This window comes from Cheilinus undulatus, linkage group 6, assembly GCF_018320785.1.
Source record: "Cheilinus undulatus linkage group 6, ASM1832078v1, whole genome shotgun sequence".
Taxonomy (NCBI): domain Eukaryota; kingdom Metazoa; phylum Chordata; class Actinopteri; order Labriformes; family Labridae; genus Cheilinus; species Cheilinus undulatus.
The window spans coordinates 24,146,190-24,166,789 of record NC_054870.1 but is presented as its reverse complement, the minus strand read 5'-3'; the positions used below and the strand labels follow the sequence as shown (position 1 = coordinate 24,166,789).

The window sequence follows — 20,600 nt, the reverse complement described above, 5'->3', positions numbered from 1 at the left end:
GGGAAAGCAAAGCGACAGCTTTTTTTTTTTTTTTTTTTTTCAAAAACACCAAATCTACGGAATCCAACCCCGCCTGTGGACCTGTTTATGTGTGAAACATAGGCAGTTTCTTCCTCCTCTGGTTTGCAGGGACATCTTTGAAGTGCCGACTTTTTAAGCATCTAGCCAGTCACTATAAATAAAATCACGGCTTCAAACTGTTTCCAGTAAATAAAAGTGGAGGAAATAAAAAGATTTCATTTCTTTGAGTTTTAACTGTGTCAAAGTGTTTAAAAGTAAATTTGAGTTTACCCGCAGTGAAAAAAAAAGAGGCCAGAGAGCCTCGGCTGGTTTTCTGAGCGCTGTTTTTTATTTCAGTGATCTCTTTTATCATCCTGTTTTCTCTTTATCCATCTTCAGACAGTGCACATGTGAAATAAATACAAAATTGATATAAAATAATAAAAAAGGAAGGTAAATGCACCCATTTTGATTTTATTGTGATACATCCACTCCTCTCTCTCTCTCTCTCTCTCTCTCTCCGCACACACACCGAGCTCATGAATATTAATGAGGTCTAATCCCCATTTAGAATTACATTTGAGGATGGTTGACGTAAAGTTTAATAGGGATAGACCTCAAACTCGCAGCGGAGGAAAAAGAAGAGAAGAAGAAAAGGCAGCAGCAGAAGCTGCGGTCACTGAATCAAATCCTGCACTTTATGTAGGATGTGTTTAATGTTTTAACCCATCACACACTAAACAAACTGCTTCTCCTTTTTTGCAATTCTGGCCCTGTGCTGTGTGTGGATGTAGCACGGCTTGGCTCGGCTCTTTATCCTTTGTGGATCTCTGCAGAAATACCAACTTTAGTAAATAAGGCCTGAGCTGAAAAAGAGCTAATGTTCAGAGAGAGAGAGAGGGGGGGGGGTGTGCAGGGGTGGAAATTACATTTTTATGTGTGTTTGAGGAGGAGGGGTATCAAAGTGGATGCCGATGGGACTTAAAAGTCATCCACGAGAGCACTTTGACAGAAAAACTTAGACATCAATAGCCGGTGGAGCATAAAAAGAGAACCACGTCATGTTGGAGATTGTGTGGAGGCCTGTAGTGATGCTGCTTGTTACCAAAACGCTGCGTAATACAAGGGGAGAACGGCCATCCATGTTTTTATGCACAGAGGCCAAAATGAAGCGTTCAAAGAGCCAGAAGGCGGTCAGATTTATGAATGAAAAGAGGTGTAGGGAAGCAAGATGCGTCAAAAAGTGGCGCTCTCCTGACATTTGTTTCAGTGGGTTCCTGGCTGGAGGTCAAACAATTTTACGCACCTTTTAATTTTTTTTTTTCCATCCCCATCTGAAGTCCGAATGGTCAGAGGGCCTGTGGAGGGTCTGGCCGAAATACCACCACCCCTCCTCTCCTCTGCACACAGTCCCACACAGGCTCCGTTAAATTATGCAAAAAGGCCATTCAACAAATATCGTCCTCACAACACAAAAGAGACGGGCTATTCTGACATTTCCCCTACATTTCTTGTTTTTTTTTTCTCCACCTCCTCTCTGGATGTGAGTAAGACCCCGAGATAAACCCCTGAACAAGTATCAAGTTATCAAGTTGCACCAACCTTTTGTAATAAGAGTATTTTGTCTAATCCCAAATTGCAGTTGAATTTTCTTAATGCTGAGCTGGTAAAGCCTGGGATTAGGCGGCGAGGAGAGGAGGGGGAAAAGTTTTGTCCCTTCAGCCGGCAGGATTGGGAGCGGGGATCTGCGGGGATGTTGTCGGTGCTTATTAAAACGATGATGCAGAAAACACAGAGCTGCTGTCGGAGCCCCGGCGCTGCACGCGGAGACCCGGGCTCCCTCAGGTGCAGGGCTTTTTTTTGGACGGCGGCGGAGAAAGGAAGTAATGCAGAGGGCCGAGCGGCGCGCAGCACCTGTGAGGTGAGGCCAGGAGACATCAAAGCTCAGGAGATAATCCATTCAGCTGAAGGATCCTCAGCAGCACAGCAGCACCGACGCACCGCCGCCTTTTTACGCAGCGCCGAGCTCTTCTACTCTGAAATATAGGAAAGTGATCCAAATGTTTTCCCTCCTCAACAGGAGCTTCAAACCGGCTGATGCTGCAGAGGTAAGACCGACTATCACATTTAATCATCACTTTATCATGCAGAGACAATTATTCTCATCACATTCACTGAGGTGGGCATTTTAAAAAGCTAAATCTGTTTTTATTTAAGGGGAGATAAATAACTTGATCTATTTTAAACAAACTTTTTGTCAAATTTAAAACTTAGTTTTACGCACGAGCCAAAGCTTCCAAAATAAAACATATCCTAACTATTTCCATCCACTTTAAATTGCAGGTGCTGTGAGTAATTTTGTGTATACACACACACACACACACACACACAATCTCTCACACACACACAGTGTGTGTGCACCGAGCAGCGCGTCCTTCCCCGCTCTGGCTCTTTGCTTTATTCTCCAGATTAAAGACCCCCGCGATAAAACGCACTATAACACAAAGTAAAACAAAGCGCCTCGGGGGACGCAGAGTGCGTAATGTGCACGTACAGTCGGTCCCAAGCAGAGAAGAAACGAATCAGCAAATTAATTTGAAAGTATTAGAAAGACCGGGGAGGACGTCTGCTGTCACAACCGATTTTCCTGCTTTAATCGGGGATGTGAGGCAGCCCGCGGGGCCGTGCGGAGGGTTACACCGTTCAGATTCACCTTTAATTCAGGCATATTGCGCTACTTTGATATCAGGCTGCGAACATGAATCAGAAAGTTGAGGAAATCTAAGTTAGTGAGGGTTGTTTTGCATATGACATCAACTTCATTATTTTTTTCCAAATATTTACACTTTTAATTTCCATCCATGTCTACCCATCCTCCGGGTCACCGAGCCTCTCCATCCGCGCTCGCCGTCTCCAGCGCGCACAGGAGCGGCCCAAAGAGAACCGGAGAGGGAGGGGAAAAAAAACATCTGCTCGGAACAAAGTGATTTCTCTAATCTTCCTCAGAGGAACCTGCTCTGCTTCGACCTCAAACAAAAAAACAGCCGAACGCCAATTTTAATTTATAAACACGCGCAGGTCGCAGGGGAATTGAACAGAGAGGAGAATAATGAAGCGCTCTCTAAACGCTGCGCGCTGCACTGAATGCAGTGATAGGGGCCTCTTTTGTGCAGCGCTGCAGCCAAAGGCGTGCATGCATTTCAATAACTTTTATGTGAAGAGAAAAAGGAAAATAAAATCAGGGATAATATCTGGATCATGCGGGAGTGGAGGAAAAACAGAAACAGTGATAAGAGAAAAAGGAGACGTGCTGCAGGATTACTGGATTTAAAGGTTCGTGTAATCATAAAAACAGAATCTGAAGCACGTGAATCTCTAGATTGTTGAAATAATTATAAAGCTGTTTAAGATTAAAAAGAGGCCACACACTGCCTTTGTGGAGTATGAAATCATAAGGACTTTATTATTGAAGACTTGGGTTATGACACTGGAATAAATAAACAAGATAAATGCTGAACACGTTAAAGGACAAACTGCACCTGTGGAGCTCTAAGTGATGCACGTGGAAGCATATTTCTCTTCTTCAGAATACAATAAATACAAACCAAAAAAGTTGTAGAGCAAAAAATGCACATGAACTGTGATGGTAGCTTCACTTACAAGCAGCTTAAAAGGACAATAAATAATATATATATATATATATTTTTGTTTTGACTGCATGAATCCTGACAAAAAAGAGGATTTTGGAAGCAGAGCAGTGATGAAAATATACAACATGAGATTTTTTTTTCTCAAACATTGATCTTTCTTTTGGTAAACTGCTTTCAAGCCAAGACAATAAAAAAGGAATAGAAAGTTAAGATTTATGAACGGTTCCCCCTTTAAGATATTTTACAAGTAAAAAGTGAAATTATTAAAAGATACACAGTCAAGTAATGAAGTAGCTTTGAAAGACCGATATTATGACTTTTTTCTTGTACAACATCGACCACTTCATCATCTCCACAAAATGATGAAGAAACAAAAAAAAAAAAAAAAGAAATGAAAAATCCCCCCAGTAAACCCAGTTGTGCTGTACCTCAGACCTACTGGTCAGACAGGGACAGGGTGCTGCAGCATCACAACATGCAAACATCACACCGTCTGCTCTCCTCTTACTCATTTTATATTACATTAAAGTACCATTCAGGTTAAAGCAAAGATAGGTTAAAATAAAAATCTTTTATATAAGAGGAAACGTTGAGTTCATATAAAGTTGGTGCAAAGGGCTGGATCTCTGCACTAAATTTGACCATTAATAATAATAAAAAAGTCCATATCAGAGTTTGGATAACAGAGAAATGCCCAAGAAAACCACTATCAAACATATCAGAGTATCAGTTATAATAATCATGTTACATTTCTTTATCGGCTACATTTGTTGGTTGTATTTCCTCTGAAATGACAATCATTGAAGCACACATTTCTCTTCTTTCTTGGCCATCTTTCCTTTGTTCTGTTCCAGCGTCCTCTCCAGGTGCTCGTCCTCCTCCTCGGCCCTGCGGAGGGCAAAGGACAAAAGGTCAGAAGTGTCGGGGGAAGATGAGAGGGGGACAGAGGTACGTGCACTCTCACACACACATGCAGGTAACACATTTGGTGGCATGGTAACTGTCGCTGCAGCTGCCTGTGGAGTGGCCTTGTGCCAACGTTTCAGCTGCCTGGCACATGGTTTGTGGACGGTGGTGCCAATCTGAAAGAGGACCCGCCCATGCAGGTGTGCTGCTGCTGCTCTGCATGCAGGATGACTGAACATGCTAAGGGACTACTGGAAATGTAAAGATAGGCAGCAGAAGCTTGCTGGTTGGACGTTTCAAGAGCGAGATAAGAAAAGCAACTCCAGCAGAACTCTGTGAGGCTCAAGTGTTTTTTTTTTGTTTTTTTTTTATTTATTTATTTTCACATGACTCGGACTTGTTCTGTGCCTGGTATTGGAGGATTGTGGGTAACTTACTGTTTCTCCTGGGCATCCAGGTCCCTGACCAGTGCATCTCGCTTGTTGACCAGTATGACCAGTTCATCCAGCAGCAGCTGCTCTCGCCTCTTCTGGGCCTCTGTCTTTTGCCAGTCTGCAACCACAGAAAAGAAACCAAGTCAGAGGAGGATTCTGTTTTTTTTCTTCTTATAAACTCAAGAAACTTTCCACCTGGATCAAGACTTTGATTTTCATGTCCCTGCAGGCTCATTCAGACTTGAGCTTCTACATCATAAAACTACGTTCTACAAAGAGTTTCCACAGCTCCCTGCAGGACACCAGTGAGCACTTTTAATGAACATTTTAACAAAAAACTCATTCTAAAACACAGTCAGGGGGGAAAAAGCACAGTGAAGGAGCTTTAAACATGACGGACATGTCATCTGAGTTCATCTTCCCTTTAACTACCTGGACCGTGTAGAAACAGACACCAGTCGCTCCATGTAAGGATGAGTGCAGATATGAGGACATGCTAGGCTGTTAGAGTGCAATGACCCGAGCAAACACTTCACAGATATTTTCATGTTAATATTTATGATACACACGTGTAAGAGTCGGTCCCACAGGAAAACACTGCTCATGTGAAGCTCCGATCCTAATTTAAAATTTCACATGAATTCTTTTATGTTAAAAAATTCAGGGAGCAAATAACAGGAAATCCTTTTTCATACTGATGTGAAGTATTATGAAGATTTTGTGTTGAAGAGCTCTGTATTAACTCTTTATGTAACAAAGTTTTATCAGACTGTTTTGGTTGATATAAAAAAAAAATCACACGTAATATGTACTAAAAAGCTATGGCTGAGATGAAGGAATTTTAATTTTTATTGAAGAATTATATCGTTAACATTCTAGGTCAATTTTTGAAATGAAAATTATCTTAAAAATAAAAATAAATTTCTTTAAATGTTTTCACACAAAGGTTGTTCCTCCATCATATCAACACACAAACAAGCAGGTGAGCCCCCGACTCTGGCCTCTCAGTTCTCCAGGGTCTGTGCAGGAAGGGGCCCCACAGGGCCCCACAGGGTCCAGGTGGGTCCCTGATACAAATCCCCTCAGCCTCTCCCTGGAGGGGAGGGGGATGCCCACAGGAGAGCACTCACTCCCCCCTGGGGCTCAGATATCCGCCCTGTGCCCTTGGCTCCACATTTACCCAACACGTAGCAATGCTCCCCCCTCACTCACCCCAAAAACTCACCCTACAAACAATGATAATTTTCATAATGAGCGTCATACCTCCCCCTTTTTTGGACAATTCAAACACCTGTACCGCACTTGTCCTTGAAGTAAAACCTTGGACTTATCCTCCTTGCACCCCAGCAGCAGACTGCAGTTTAACATCACTTAAAATGATGTGATGTTCAGATGCACTAACTTCTCAGCGTCTCTGCAGACTTCCTGCTCTGTCCAGCAGCTGAGTCAAAGCAGGAATCTCCAGTGTGAGAACATCTCCCCCTCAAAAACCCACCATTCTTTTATATGAGCAAAAGAAAATCTGCTCAATCTCAATTCAAACACAGCTGAGTACAACTTCTGTGGCGCGTAGGCAACTTCAGCCCTCTATCAATATTTAACCAGCTATTGATTTCAGAATAAAAGCCGTGTTGTAAAATGTCACTCCCAAAATAAATGTGGCTTTATTAAAAATAAATATTCCCCCCTCCTTCACTGAGTCAAATTGCAGCAGTCAGGCTGTGTGTGTGTTTTGTGTGTGTTTTTGTGAGTGTGTGTGTGTTTCATGCTGGGCCCAGTGTGTTTGTCCTGAAAGGTCCGCGCTCTCTTCATTGGCCTCGCTCGTCCCTTTGAAGTCGACCACAGAGCGAAATGAACACAGTCCCAATATTTGGCTCTCTATGTTCTTCTCTTCTTTTCTCTCCCTGCTTCTTCCTCCTTTTTCTCTCAGGGAAGCAAATTTACTTTCCTCTGGGCTTGTGTGGGGATCGGCAAACACTTCAAAACTCCCACGAGTCCCAACGTGGATCTGAAGGGCGTATGTCTGTCCTGCTTTTAACAACGGACCAATTAGGATACTAAGCAATTAGGAGGAAAAGTGTCGAGCAGATGACTCATCATGTTAGTCATCATCTTTGGATAAATGCAGAGAGAGGAATGTGTGCATGCATACGTATCTGCAGAAAACTCTCCCACAATCCTCTCTGTCAACATGGCCGACCTACAGGAGGAGGATTCCAAAAAGAAAAACTTCCCACACAAACACAGAGAGGTATGCAAAAAAGAAAAAAAAAACCCTCATCTTGATCCTGCCCTCCTTCCTTCTCCTTTAGAGCCAAAAAGCCAAAATCCTGCTCGACCCAGCTAGGGGTGGGGGGGCGAGCACTCTGCTGTCAATCACAAATCGCAGAGTCCCGCCCCCCTCATTAGGAAGGTAAACAATAAAGAGAGCCGATGAGAGACGTGACCAGGCAACACCAGAGTGGGGCAGGCTGGGTAACCAGACACCCGGGAACAAACAAAACACCCTGCAGCCACTCAGAACCCCCCTTTCCACGTAAACCCCGCCTCCCCCATCAACGACAGAGAGAGAGAGAGAGAGCGAGAGAGAGAGAGAGAGAGAGAGAGAGAGAGAGAGAGAGGGTGAAAACTTTGGAGGAGTGTGTACATCTCACATGGTGTATTCAGATAACCCTCGCCGTGCATGGTAACCATGTGAGTCTGCACAAGGCACACAAGAATGCGCTGGTTCAAATCCCCATGAACCCCCACCCCTACACCCCCACCCTTGCTTCGGTCTCTCCCCGATGCTAAATTTATTCAAGAGAGCAAACTGGTCCAAAAGCTCTGCTCTCTCAAAGTGAGAGGAGATCGTCCCACAAGATTCTGCATGTCTGTTGTTTCTAACAAGGTTTCATCAGAGGAAAATATTCTGATGACTCCAGTGCCAAACTTTTCTCCCCTTTTCCTCTCTTGTCGTGTTGTTTCCTTGTTCTCTCTGCTCTTTCTCCAGCTCTTTTTCACTTGTAAAAGGCCTCCAGAAACTGGTTTTGGCTGATGTCCAAGTGAAGTCAAGAGACAAAAAGTGTCACAAAGAAGTTAAAGCCAAGGGAAAATGGCTGATAAAAACTCAAACTCTCAAAAACTCTTTTTGAAAATGATTATCGGCCATGCCACATGCAAACTTTGAAACGCTGAAATGGAGGTTTGGGTAATTCATTTTAAATCTTCAAAGATGGAAGAGAGGTGCAGTTCTGCAGACAGTTCATTTGCCTTTTTCATGTCATCTAGTTCTGACCAAATAATTGTTTCTCTAAATAACATAGATTACTCCTTATAAGGATTCGAAGGGATAATTGGTGATATTCTACAATTTTTTAGTCCAGTCTTACTGTTTAAAGCCCAAAACTTTCCATCATTTTTCCTTTTAACTGTAATTGTGTACTACTTATGTTTTATTTTGGCTCCATCACTGTCAAATCCAGAACTGACATGGCACTAGTACCAGTGCACCCAATACCTACTTGACTGAGCTATAGTGTAGATACTTCATTTTGATACCCCGCCACTCCAATGTAACCCCTTACCACTCCAAATGAAAAAAACATGTTATGGAATTTATGTAATGTACGGTATGGCTATTAAATAATGAGACTGCACTTATGAGGATAAAACCAAGTGGTTCACAGTCACACTGAGTGCATATTAAAGGTTGGGTATTCACACACAACTGCTGTAAGTCTCCAATGAGGGACGTCTTTAGTTCACTGCTAGCTACTGATGAAAGTTCACATGTTTTGCTAAGGCTGGCCTTATACCAGAGGACTTTCCTAAAACTCTTAAAAGATTCCGAAAAGACTGACATCTCAGACCCTCTCACATCTAAAGACAATTTGTCAGCAAGTCGCTGAGTTTTTAGTCTCAGACTAAGATTTTGCAAAAACTGTGGGTCACTAACTACAAGACTAGATACGATTCCTTTTGAGATTATTTCCCATCATGCATTTGGTGATTCACAACAAGTTTTGAGCAGAGAACAAGATGTAGAAAGAGATGGAAATCACATTTGATTTAGTATCTCCTATAATCCAATGTATTTAAATCATATGCACTGAGTAGAAACTAAAGAAAAGTTAAACACCGAAGCAACAACCAAAGAACTATCCCGGAAACACTTCAGAATAAAAGTACTGTAAGACAACATGAATCGTCTCACCACAAAACAAACTGATCAGTCTTTTACTATGAAAATCCCAGTGGCAGTTTATCGTACCTGTCATGTCAGCCTGGAATGAACTGACAGACAAGGCAAACAAACACACAAGAACAGAGATCTGGCTGAAGCTCTGAGCAGCACAGTTTTTTAAATCTCTTGAGTTCTAAGCAGACATTCAGGGGCTCTAGAATGATCTCCGCTCATGTTTTGAAGAATGAAGTGAATTAATGTGCTCACGCACAACACCGGCTCCCACTGGTCTGGCCACAGAGAAACACAATTTGCATAGGACCAGACTTAAGACAACAACAAAACAGGTTTTTATACTTTTGCAACACCAAGACTGAAGAAAGACTGCCTTAAAACTGCTAAAATTGAGCCTTATGACCATCTTACACCTAACGACTGAGATAACAGGAGCGAGCTGTGACTTTAGCAAGACTCCCATGATTTTACGCCAACTTTGGAATTTTGTCTGTGACTTTGAAATCGGAGGAAAAGTCGTTAGGTGTAGGGCTGCTCTGAGGCGTCGGAAAAGGATTAGCTTAACGTTTGAGCAACACATTAACTTGACATTTTTGTTGAAATTGAACAAAACAGCAAAATAATCTTTCTGTACATTAACTGAGGTGTATGTGGAAAACTGCATGTCATATCTATGTGTATTTTAATGGCACAAAAGATTTTGTGAAGGCAGAGAGGATGTCCAAGGCCATGAACATTCTGGGTGTCCATCAAATACTTCTAAAAACATGCAACAAATTACACTAACTGTTTAAAATGATCGATGACTCAGTAAGCACAAAAGTAAAAAAAAAAACAAAAAACAAAAAACAAAAAACAAAAAACAAACAAACAAAAAAAAAAACCTTCTTTGAGTTGGAAACAATGCTTATATTAACAGGCTCTATGCAAGTATTAAACCATGCAAAATGCAAAAACCTGTAACATGTTAACAAGTATTGGCCTGAGACTCAGCTCTAACATCTTCTCCTCCAGCCACTTCAAGAAAACTTGCATACGCACATCATTTCACATGCACACATCATTCGGTCACAAACTTGCTAGCTAGGGACACAGCAGAGCTTTAAGGATGCTGGTAGCTCAATGAGCCTGAACAGAAACAAGGTTGCAGACTAACATCAGCTCTGATGTGGTTCTATCAGAATCTCACTTATGATTAAAACTAGAGGTTAAAAACAAAAACAGAAAAACTAGCCTGCAACCTCTTTTGGAAATCTAAAATTGTAGCTACACAATTTTAGACCTTGTGGTCTTGCATTTAAGACTTAATGTTTTTAAATAAATTGATTTATCAACTTTTAGTACTGATCAAGACCCTGCATATACACTGCTTTAACAGCTTAAAGCTACCTTTATTTATCATATCTTTTCTTTAGAGCCTCCTGACTCATGAACTGAATAATTTAAAAACTTTTATGAGAAAGTTTAGCTGAAACAAATGAAATGACATTGTTTACAAGCACTGGAGAAAGCAGGAAAAAAAGCTTTCAAAGTATCATTACACAGGCTGATCAGACAGCTGTAAAGGATCCAGAGAGTGAAGCATGGATCTAAATAGAATCTGTTCCAGCAGATGTTACAATAAGCAGCATAAAGATGATGTTAGCTACACTGCAGGAGACACTTGTTCCAACATCTTCTGGGGACAAACATTTAAAAAAAGGACACACTTCATCTTCGCTCTCTGTGGAACCTGAATGAAAAACAGTCAAAAATATCAGCACAGAGAGGCTCACTGCAAATAAATTATTTTCCTAAATTCCCCCAAACTCAAGTCCGACGAGTCGTGGAACGAAGCTACTTGTTATCGGCGGTTCCAGTCAACTAGCAACCCTGAAAGAGTTGGCGACATCATCAAAAGTCGCCCATGTGATAGGATTCCACAGTGCACCTAATCAATCAGGGTCTGTGGCGCACCACCCCGATGTGTTACAAAGCCCAAACAGATTTACAAATGGGAAGTGTGTGTGTTTGTGTGTGTCGGGGGTGTGGAGCAGGATAAGCTCCTGCATAGGATTACATATTGATTTTAAACATATAAAAAAGCTTATCATATCAAACCGTAACAGGAAAAACTCTGGGACCCGGCTATGCATAAATCCCTTTTAGATGGCGAGAGGGCGTCCACTTTAAAACACGCACACACATATCCACACAAACATGCAGGCAGCTTGAAGAGAGCCAAGACAGTTTTGTGTGCGCGCATACATAGGTGTGAATCGGTAAGCAGATAAAGAGGGCATAGTGGATCAATTTTGTGGCAGGGAGATGAGAGTGTGGCATACAGATGGCATTTTCTGAACCTGGCATCACACCAAGGGGGTACAAGGAGGTGGTTATCACTGAGCATGCTCAGAAACAACATCGACGCCAGCCTAACAGCCACCAACCCACATCTACTCGACTATTTCTACTGAAGCAGCTGCACATTTCAGCTCTTAAAACTTTGCAGAATCTCAGTTACTGGTGGACAAACAAAAGCTAAACAGAATACAGTAATTAAAGGTCACATATTTATTATTTGCAGATCATGCATGGTATTTCATATTACTGAATTTCCATTATTTTTGTTTGTCTATTGGCCAGACTGAGCTTTTTTTGTCTGTAGACTAAGCATCTTTTTCTTTCTTGTTATCAGGTTAAACCTCTATTAATTTAAGTTTAATTAAAGGTAAAGTTGACATCTTCACTGTAGTTGTAATCATGCAGGTTAAAAGGTCCTCTTTGCTCCTGTATCTCTTCTGCTTTCTCTAAACGTTTGGCTTACAACTCAAAAATAAGAGAGAACAAAGTTTACAAAAATGTGTTGTTTGGAAGAATATGAACATCACAGATGTCTTCAGATGACTCGTTCTTTCTGGCTACTCTTTCTACCTGACAGCACCTTTGTCTTTTCTCCACTAGTTTCTGTGTCTCATACACATGTAGTCAGCAAAATACACTACAGGTTCCTCGGTGCATTCTAAGCTTGGTAGATCTGCTTAAAGCGTCTTTGCACCATCTGCTAGAACTCATTACAGAGCACTTTAAAAATCAAAGAACTGGATTCTTTGGGTTATTTCAGATGCTTAATTGTTAACTTTTACCCTCTGATTGCACCAGTTCTTTGACTTTGTTTTTTACATTTCCAAATGATTTGACTAATCACTACAATTTTATATTTTTAAAGCATGTCCAATACATTTTACATACAGTGTATTTTTTTATTGTTTATCATGCATTTTATTCTTTTTGTACATTAGGGCTTGCCCTCAAAGATTTTTAAGTCTAAATAAAGATTGATATAATTAATAAAAAGATTTCATTCACACTGCAGGCCAAAGGCATCTAAATCTGATATTTTGCTCCTATGTGACTTGGATGAGCTTTTTCAACAAAAGTTTGAGAAGCTCAAATTTGATCTTTTCAAATCAAAATTCAGTAACTTTCCTATGAGGATCCACTGAAGTAAATATTCAAGGCTGATACAGGCCACATTTGAAATATGAATGTGAACAGAGAAAATCTGAATTGAGCATTAGGGCACAGACCTAGTCCACATGTAGACTGGCATTTTTTAAACTGAAGGTTTTCCTCATTTATCTTCAAAAATCCATATTCAACATTTTCAAGAAAATCGTCCACATGAAATGCAAAAATGCACCATTTCGTGCTGTAAACAGCACCATGCAAACAGTAATCCCTCCTTCACTATGTGGGCGAAAGCAGCTCACTCACAGACAACAACGTCCTTAACTTGCAGAAAATCTCTCGCTATTCCTTGCTAATGAGGAGTGGTCCCATAAACCCATAAACCTCTGACATTGGTGGTTGGGTTTGTGTCTTGGGAGAGCTGTATGAACCAGTATTGACCTCTGTAGTCCATTCAGGTATCTCTGTTTATCAATATAATAGGAGAGCAACTCATAAAAATCAAAGTGGTAATGCTGCACACCAGTGATGTCAAACACAGGACAAAGTGGCGCAGTGTGCAAGCCAAAATCACAGTGTTCCCCATCTACACATAAATGCTGTAAGCAGAATGACAGAAAAACATCATCCTTATGTTTACTCACACAACTGTAATTAAGTACCCTTTTTCTATACTTTTACTTTTACTAAAGCATATTTTTGGGGGAAGTGATGTACTTTTTTACAATTATAAAAGCATCAATTACTGAGTAAAAAAAATCCAAAACTAAAAGTCAAAATGACGATTGATAACTTTTCTGTGTGACTTTACCTGAACAACCTGGCTGGAGATCCATATTCTCATATAGTTACTGACAATAAGCAAAGGTCATATTTTACTGTGCAACTCCTCAGTAGCAACTCAGTACTCTGTACTTTCAGTAAACTTTAAATGAAATATTTTTACCTGAGCAGATTCCTAGGCCCGTACTTTTGATTTGATGTAAATACATTTTAATCAAAGTAACGGTACTTTTACTTGAGTACAATATTCTTGTACTTTTACAAACTCTGGGTAAAAACGCTGTTTTTGTGTAACCTGGCACGCCTGATGTATTTGTTTCACACATCCATTTGGGAAAGCTTCAATATGAAACGTTTGAGAAAAGGCTGAGGCTTTGAAAGAAAACTTGCAGCTTTGCAAGATGGATTCGCCAGTGAGAAACATGGAAACGGGCGTATCCATCTGCTTTGCAAGGTTAGTTTTTGTGTGTACAGAAGGTCAAAATCCACAGAAAAACACGATATTCAAAAATACTTGCCTATGTGTTGACCTGGTCTTACTGTGTGAATGCAGCCCAAGACTCAGGCCTACAACTGTTCTGGTCTCCACTGTCATCTACAGCTAACTGCAGCAAATAAACCCAACTAGCAGTTAAATAACTATCTTTAAATTTAAAAGGAGAAATGCACAATATTATCAGCATTAGCAGATATTTATAATCATGTCTATCCTCAAACTTTAAATTGTATGTTTAAAGGACTGAAGTTTTAGGTCTGACCTACCTTTAAATATTGGTATCGACGTCAGTGTCAGCCAAAATTATTTTGTAAATATCAGCAAAAATTAAATATCATGCATCCTTATTTACAAGTTAACAAAACCTATTTTAAGATTTTTTTTTTCATTTACTCAGCTTTTCTTGTGAGTTACTGTTAACAACATTAGTGCTCAGAAAATCCTTCCTGTCTCCTGTTCTTGACAGCATAGCTTAGCCAATATTTCTTCTACTTTTAATTCCAACAGATATGAAAAACTCTTAATGTTGCTAGCATTGTTAGCCCGTTAGCCAAAGAGCCACACTGATCTTAACAGACTGTGTGTGATGAAGATCGAGGTGCAGTGTGCGACTGTACGGACTTACACAGAGGAAGAGGCAGAGGGATCATTGCAGGTATATATTTTTCTCAGCAGGGTCTGTGTCTGTGTGGCCAAAGGCAGGTGTATCTTAGAGATGTGTGTTTTTTCTCTCTGCTCGGACTCACAGTGCATCTCTCTCTCTCTCTCTCTCTGTCATCGACTGGCCAACCAAATCAGCAATTACTCGCACACCCGACCATCGCTCAATGGACCTGCCCAAGCACCAAATAAGAGCCGGGGATATGGGTGCCAGCACACACAGACACACAAACACAAATATAAACACACATAAAAGACAGGCACACAGGTGGACACACAAACACACCTGTGAGATGTAAACACGTAGATGCAGACCAACAGATTCTCTCTCACACACTCACACACGGTCACAGCTCTCTCCCTGGCAGCTCAGGACTATCTGTGGCAGCTACAGAAAGGTAGAGCCTGTGAATGTTAAGTGCCTCCCTTAGGGAGGAAAATAAGGCCGGCTGATAAGTTAGTCAGCTGCAAATCCAACAAGTCCACATGAAGGCAGAGAGGAGCGTGGTGACATGACACACACCACCTCTACACCTCGCCTCACACACTATCTCTGCTCTCTCACCTCAACACAACACACAGACAGCTAAGCAGGAAGACACCTGATACACATTCAAAGGATAAAGAAATTTACACGCTGCGACATTAACATGATAAAAAGTCAAATTAAATAAAAACAAACAAACGCAAAGAGAAGCAAACAGTGTGGCACAGAAAAGATGGAAAAAAGCTCGATAAAAATAAATAAATAAGATGGCTGGGCGAAGACTGAAGAAAATCAACATGGATACGGACAGCGTGGCACTGTCTGCAGCTCCTGCTTGGCCACGCATATCTGCCCCCCCCTCCCACTTTCAGCCCCCTTCTGCCCAGCCCACCTCCTTTCTTGCTAATTACAATTGATTTATTATGGACCAGGTAGCTTATCAGGTGGCCGGTGAAATTACAATGGGTGTCCGAAGGCTGTGAGGAGAAAGAAAAGGGGGGTGGGGGTGGTCAATGTCGAATGGCAAAATCAATTAGCATTGATTGGCAAAAGGTTCATTTTGCCAAAGAGGACGCAGTCGAAAGGGATTAAACTTCCCTGGCCCCCTGACAACTTTGATACGACACAATGGCTGCTTTTCTGGCTGCGGTATAGTTAACAAGCTTTCGATAATATAACCACTTCTTTTTTAAACTCACAAACCTTCTGTCAGTGTGCTCACAGTTAGATTTTAAATCAGGCACGGGCTAGTTGGGGTCTAGCTAGGTAACAGATAGCATTGATCAAGTATCAGGGAGTAAAATCCTGTGCTCGCATCTTAATCCTCATCAAGAAGCCAATGCAGAATTTGAATTATCCTGCTTTGGGCTCTCTATAAAAACAGGAGAAACACAAGATAAAAAAGACACATGAAAACAAAACGTGAAATGTGAAGCACTTCAACCATCCTGACAAAGAAAACCTCAACTGTTGCTGTTTGTCTTCTTTAGAAACCATTTTGTCAGCAACATAATGAGGTATTACTGCTAAAAACACCTGACGGGTAAATAAATGACAATATTTAGGAAGATTTAGGCACCAACTAGCAAAACAAAACTCAAACTTGACAATCAAAATGAAAGGGTACTCACTACAGTTGTGTTGCCACATATTTGAAAGTCACCAGTGACTTAAAGTTAAATTTGATTGTCAAAAGTTAGGAGTTTTAAATTTCACAGTGAGATTCTATAAGTGATAAAAGTGGGACAAAGTGGCAGTGCCAAATTAATGATAACTGTAGATGCCAAAATAAATCCACCAACATCTTGAGTGCGTGTATATGTTTGTGTCTTACCCTCGATGGCCAGCATGGCTCTCAGCTCCCTGTTCAGCAGTTCAAAGCGTCTCTCCAGATCGTGCTCTTTCTCCCTGTGGCAAGTTAGAGAGCGAGAGAGAGAGGAAGAGAGAGAGGAAAAAACACACAGACAACAAAGTTCATCAATATGTTAATGACTAAATCATTAAGCACTTAAAGAAACCTGCAATAAACATCGATTCAGCTACTCGCCTGAACCTTCTCTGGCTTCGCATTAATCTACTGCACATAACTGATACACACACTGTGCTTCCACAGCTGTGGGTGTGAGTGTTTGAGGAAAGAAAAGAGAATATAAAGAAGGAGGGAAATAAGACAAAAATATAAATGTATGTATGTGGACATGTCCTGACTGTGTGTGGGCTGTATTTGTGCATACATGCGTATATGTGGTATATCTATGTGGTTCAAATTGAATTCTTTCCTCTTTCAGCCATATTAAAAATGAGCTTATTCGGCCCCTAATAGAATTTGTCCTTCACCGGCGCCTTTTCTTTTCGCCTCCACAAAGAGAGAACAGAACGGGCTAATAATCAGCCCTTCTGTCAATTGGCCACTTTAAAAGCCTCCCCTTTCCCACGATATAATGTGATTATGAATACTTCAATCTCTCCTCCACTTGCACACTTTGAAATCCCAACAGCCGCATATGAAGGAAAAAAAGGCAGCATGAGTGTGTGTGTGAGTGCATGTATCTCCACCTGTCGCAGCTGACCACATACAAAGAGACTAGCGATAGAGTGACAGTCGCCACATTTGTATTGATTTCATATCCCATCCACATGTAAATCAATGAGTGGATAGACATAGGGGCGAATGGAGTGGAAGGCATGCTCCCACCCAGTGTGGCTTAAAGATTTTTATCTAATGCTTGAAAAGACGTGTTCTGTGTTATATGTTTGTGATGCAGCTCAATGGACCAAAAATAAAGGTAACCAACACAAAGTGATCCACTTTGGTCACTTTAGCAGGGAAATAATACTGTTAAAACAACTGGAAAAAGGTGATTGAAAAAGAAGAAGAGACAAAGAAGGTCAACAGACATTTAACGAGCAGGAAACGTACAGCAGAGAGAGCTGGTTTTGTCTTCTGATGAGTGCGTTCTTCTTGTTGACCAGCATGAACCACTCCTGCATCATGGCCTCCTCCTCTTCTTTGTTGTTGCCTAAAAACACATACAGGCACAGAAAAACAAACAGTTACTAATATGATCATTCCCAAAATTTTACAGCTGTTTGTATTTATTCTTCAGGTGTTTCTGTGCTCTCTTAAAAGCCACAAAGACAGGTGTTAACATCAGTGACAGCAGAGCATGTCTGACAGATGAAAGGTCATTTTGCACCATCGACTGTCTCTGTAAATGACAGAATAAGAGGTAACAGTTTATACAATGTGCGTACCCATGAAAGAGATGATGCAGATAAACGACTTGCCACTACAGAGTCGACTGTATATAAATGCATGTGTATAAATACACTCTCCTATGTTCCCTGTATAAACATTCACATACTTCACACCATGTCTTCACAACGTCAATACAGCTTCAACCGGGGCGGGATTAACTCAGCGATTACCGTTGTGCGCCTTTACAGAGTGGAGCCTCTCACACTGTAGGGCAATACATATCCCACCAATCACTCAGCGGGCCTTCAGAGGAAAAAAATAAATAAAAACACGTCTGCGCTACTCTGTGATGCTTAGTGTAATACCTGCTCGACACACAGAGCGCCAGCCAGGCTCAGATGCATGGCTAATGTAAGCTTCACCCACGCCTGGGGCTAAAGCTCTGTGCTGTAACTTACTTACAGGGAACAATGGGTTGATACAAAGCACAGGTACGTTCAAGGGAAACCTTTGAATGTTTGTAACTGAAGGGCTTCCCTTAGTCATGTTTGACCTTTAAGAATAGTTTTCTGTGCCACATAAACAGGTAAGCTGAAATTGGATGGTTATGTTGATTAGAGAGTATAATTTTCAACTAAACTTCTAGTAATTTAAACATTTAAAGTTATTTACTTCTGCAACCAAAGTAACCATGGTATCACTCTAAAATAGATGTGCAGATCTTTTGAACTTGAGACTGACCCATGATAAAAAATCAATCTCAGTTATTAACATTTACAAGGGGTAAAAAATGTATAAAGTATGTATTAAGATGTAACAGATGTACCTTTTTAATAAAATCTACTTGTGACCTTTGGTTTGTGCTCTAATGATTACATTTACAGTTATCTACTGATTTAATGTAAATCTTTATGTATACAGTCTCTAACAGACAGTAATAAATTTGATGTAGAAACTCTGGTATTTAAGTATTGCTATAGAAAATAAGATGGTGCTAACTAAATTGCCTTCTAATAGTCACAAACTTTTTTTGCTGTTGCAGATCTGACCGGAACACCTAAAGAAAATTTAAAGATTTCTTGAAAGTATGCCTGGATGAGAGTGTTGTCTCAAACCTGTGCTACTATAGATGTGCTTTTCTCTGCTAAAGAGCACTAGATGGTATCAAAGTCCTCCAATACTTTCATATTAATGTAGACTTCTCTCTGTAATTGTGTGAATAAACTCTGCTGTGGTCACTTCACCCAGCACCATTAAATGTCTAGAAATGGGATGTGAGCTTTCAGGCACTTGAAGCTGTTTAAACAGCAATAGCAGCATTAATCTGACACTCAGTACGTCTGTGAAGAGAAGAAATGGATGAAAACAGAAGACGCCAGATGAAAGATCGTCTTAGGGCTTATGTTATTATCTCTTGCTGTTTTTTTCTCCCTTACTCAAGAGGGCGGTTTAATAGCTGGGAAGCTACGACAGGCATCATAACAGAATTAACGGTAAGAAGATATTTCATACCACTTATTTATTAATTGGGAGCCCTCAGAATTATTATCAAGGCACTGTCAAGCTGTACAGTCGAAGAATCCATTTGAGTCAAGTTTTCATGATTCATATTTTTCCTTCTTTTCTACTTTGAATAGTATTCTGATTGTTTCTTTTATTTTTATTGAGATATTGTGTATTTTACGATACATTTTCAATGATGTAGGTATAAGGTTTGTTACTTTATTTGTATATCAGTGTGATTGCAAACTTCAGCTTTGGGCAGAAATAAAAAGAGAGAAATGTGCCCTCTTTATTGAAACAAGCAAATACAAATGCTCATCACAGAGGAGAGGGGACTACTGGGCTGCTACTGACAAAAGGCAGGCGCGTGGATGTGTGCGCGGACACCGGTGAGTGTGTGGACATTTGTGATACTCTGAGCCAGCAGATGTATGTAATTTCATTTAGGAGGGGGGAGCGAGGGAGAAAGAGAGAGAAAAAAAGAACGAGCGAATGTAAGAAAGCTTCAGGATTTAGCGGAATCGGGGGCTCGTGGATTACTGTAGTCAACTTTGAAACGGACGACACTCGGAGGAGGGATAAAGCCGGCGCTGACAGGTCATTGTGCTGCCTCGAAGTCAAATAAAACAAGCAAATAATAATGGCAAATATTAAGCTCCTGTGACATTGTGGCGAGGCGGGCTGGAAGACGAGGAGGGATTATAAAGCTATATCCCCCACCGCTACCCAGCCAGCAGCTAGCAGCCAACCAACAGCCGCATTTTATGAAAGGAGGAAGGGGAGGCGGAGGGAAGAAGAGGAAGGAAAGAAGGAGAGGGGAGAGAGAGGCGGAGAGGTCATAGGAAAGGTAAGGAAGTAGGATGAAGGAGAGAAGGCAGGAAAGGAAATAACAGATAGAGGGGAACATTTCTGACTAGAGGAGGGAAAGAAGGGGGTATATGAGGAAGCAGGTGTGCATTTCAAAGCAGAGAAAGAAAGGAGGATGGAGGGAGGACAAGTGGACAGCTGCTCAGCATCCTTCACCTTTTGCCCCACCTCAGGATCCTACCTGACACTGGATGGATCTTTGTTTGCTTTGTGACCATAAAACCAAATCATATTGAATGAGTTTTAATCCAGTTTTTAAGGGGCTTTAAAATCATTTAGAAATTCAAATACAGTGGATAAAATGAATTGTCAAGATGAAGGTGAACTTCTTTATCTTTTCTTTAATAGTTTGTCTTTAGGAGTGACATTCAAAAAAACACAGTTTTGTGCCTGAAAGCCTTATTTTGTATCCAGTGCACTGTTTTTGTTTGCTTTGTTTTTAAGTTGTTCATCTAATCGTATTATTTGATCACTCATTTGTTTTTA

The 20,600-nt window shown here is 40.9% G+C and overlaps 1 protein-coding gene across 5 annotated transcripts in view; it reads right to left on the bottom strand.

Moving 5' to 3' along the window:
* Positions 1–3,443: 3,443 nt before the first annotated feature.
* ehbp1 (EH domain binding protein 1) overlaps positions 3,444–20,600 on the bottom strand; it is a 208,616-nt gene continuing 191,459 nt past the window's right edge. For all 5 annotated transcript variants that reach the window (XM_041789429.1, XM_041789430.1, XM_041789431.1 and 2 more), the window contains 4 exons: positions 17,466–17,565; positions 16,380–16,453; positions 4,994–5,108; positions 3,444–4,538 (listed from right to left, as the gene is read on the bottom strand). In XM_041789429.1, coding sequence (XP_041645363.1) covers positions 4,448–4,538; positions 4,994–5,108; positions 16,380–16,453; positions 17,466–17,565 — 380 coding nt within the window. In that variant the 3' untranslated portion in view covers positions 3,444–4,447. The remainder of the gene's footprint in view (positions 4,539–4,993; positions 5,109–16,379; positions 16,454–17,465; positions 17,566–20,600) is intronic.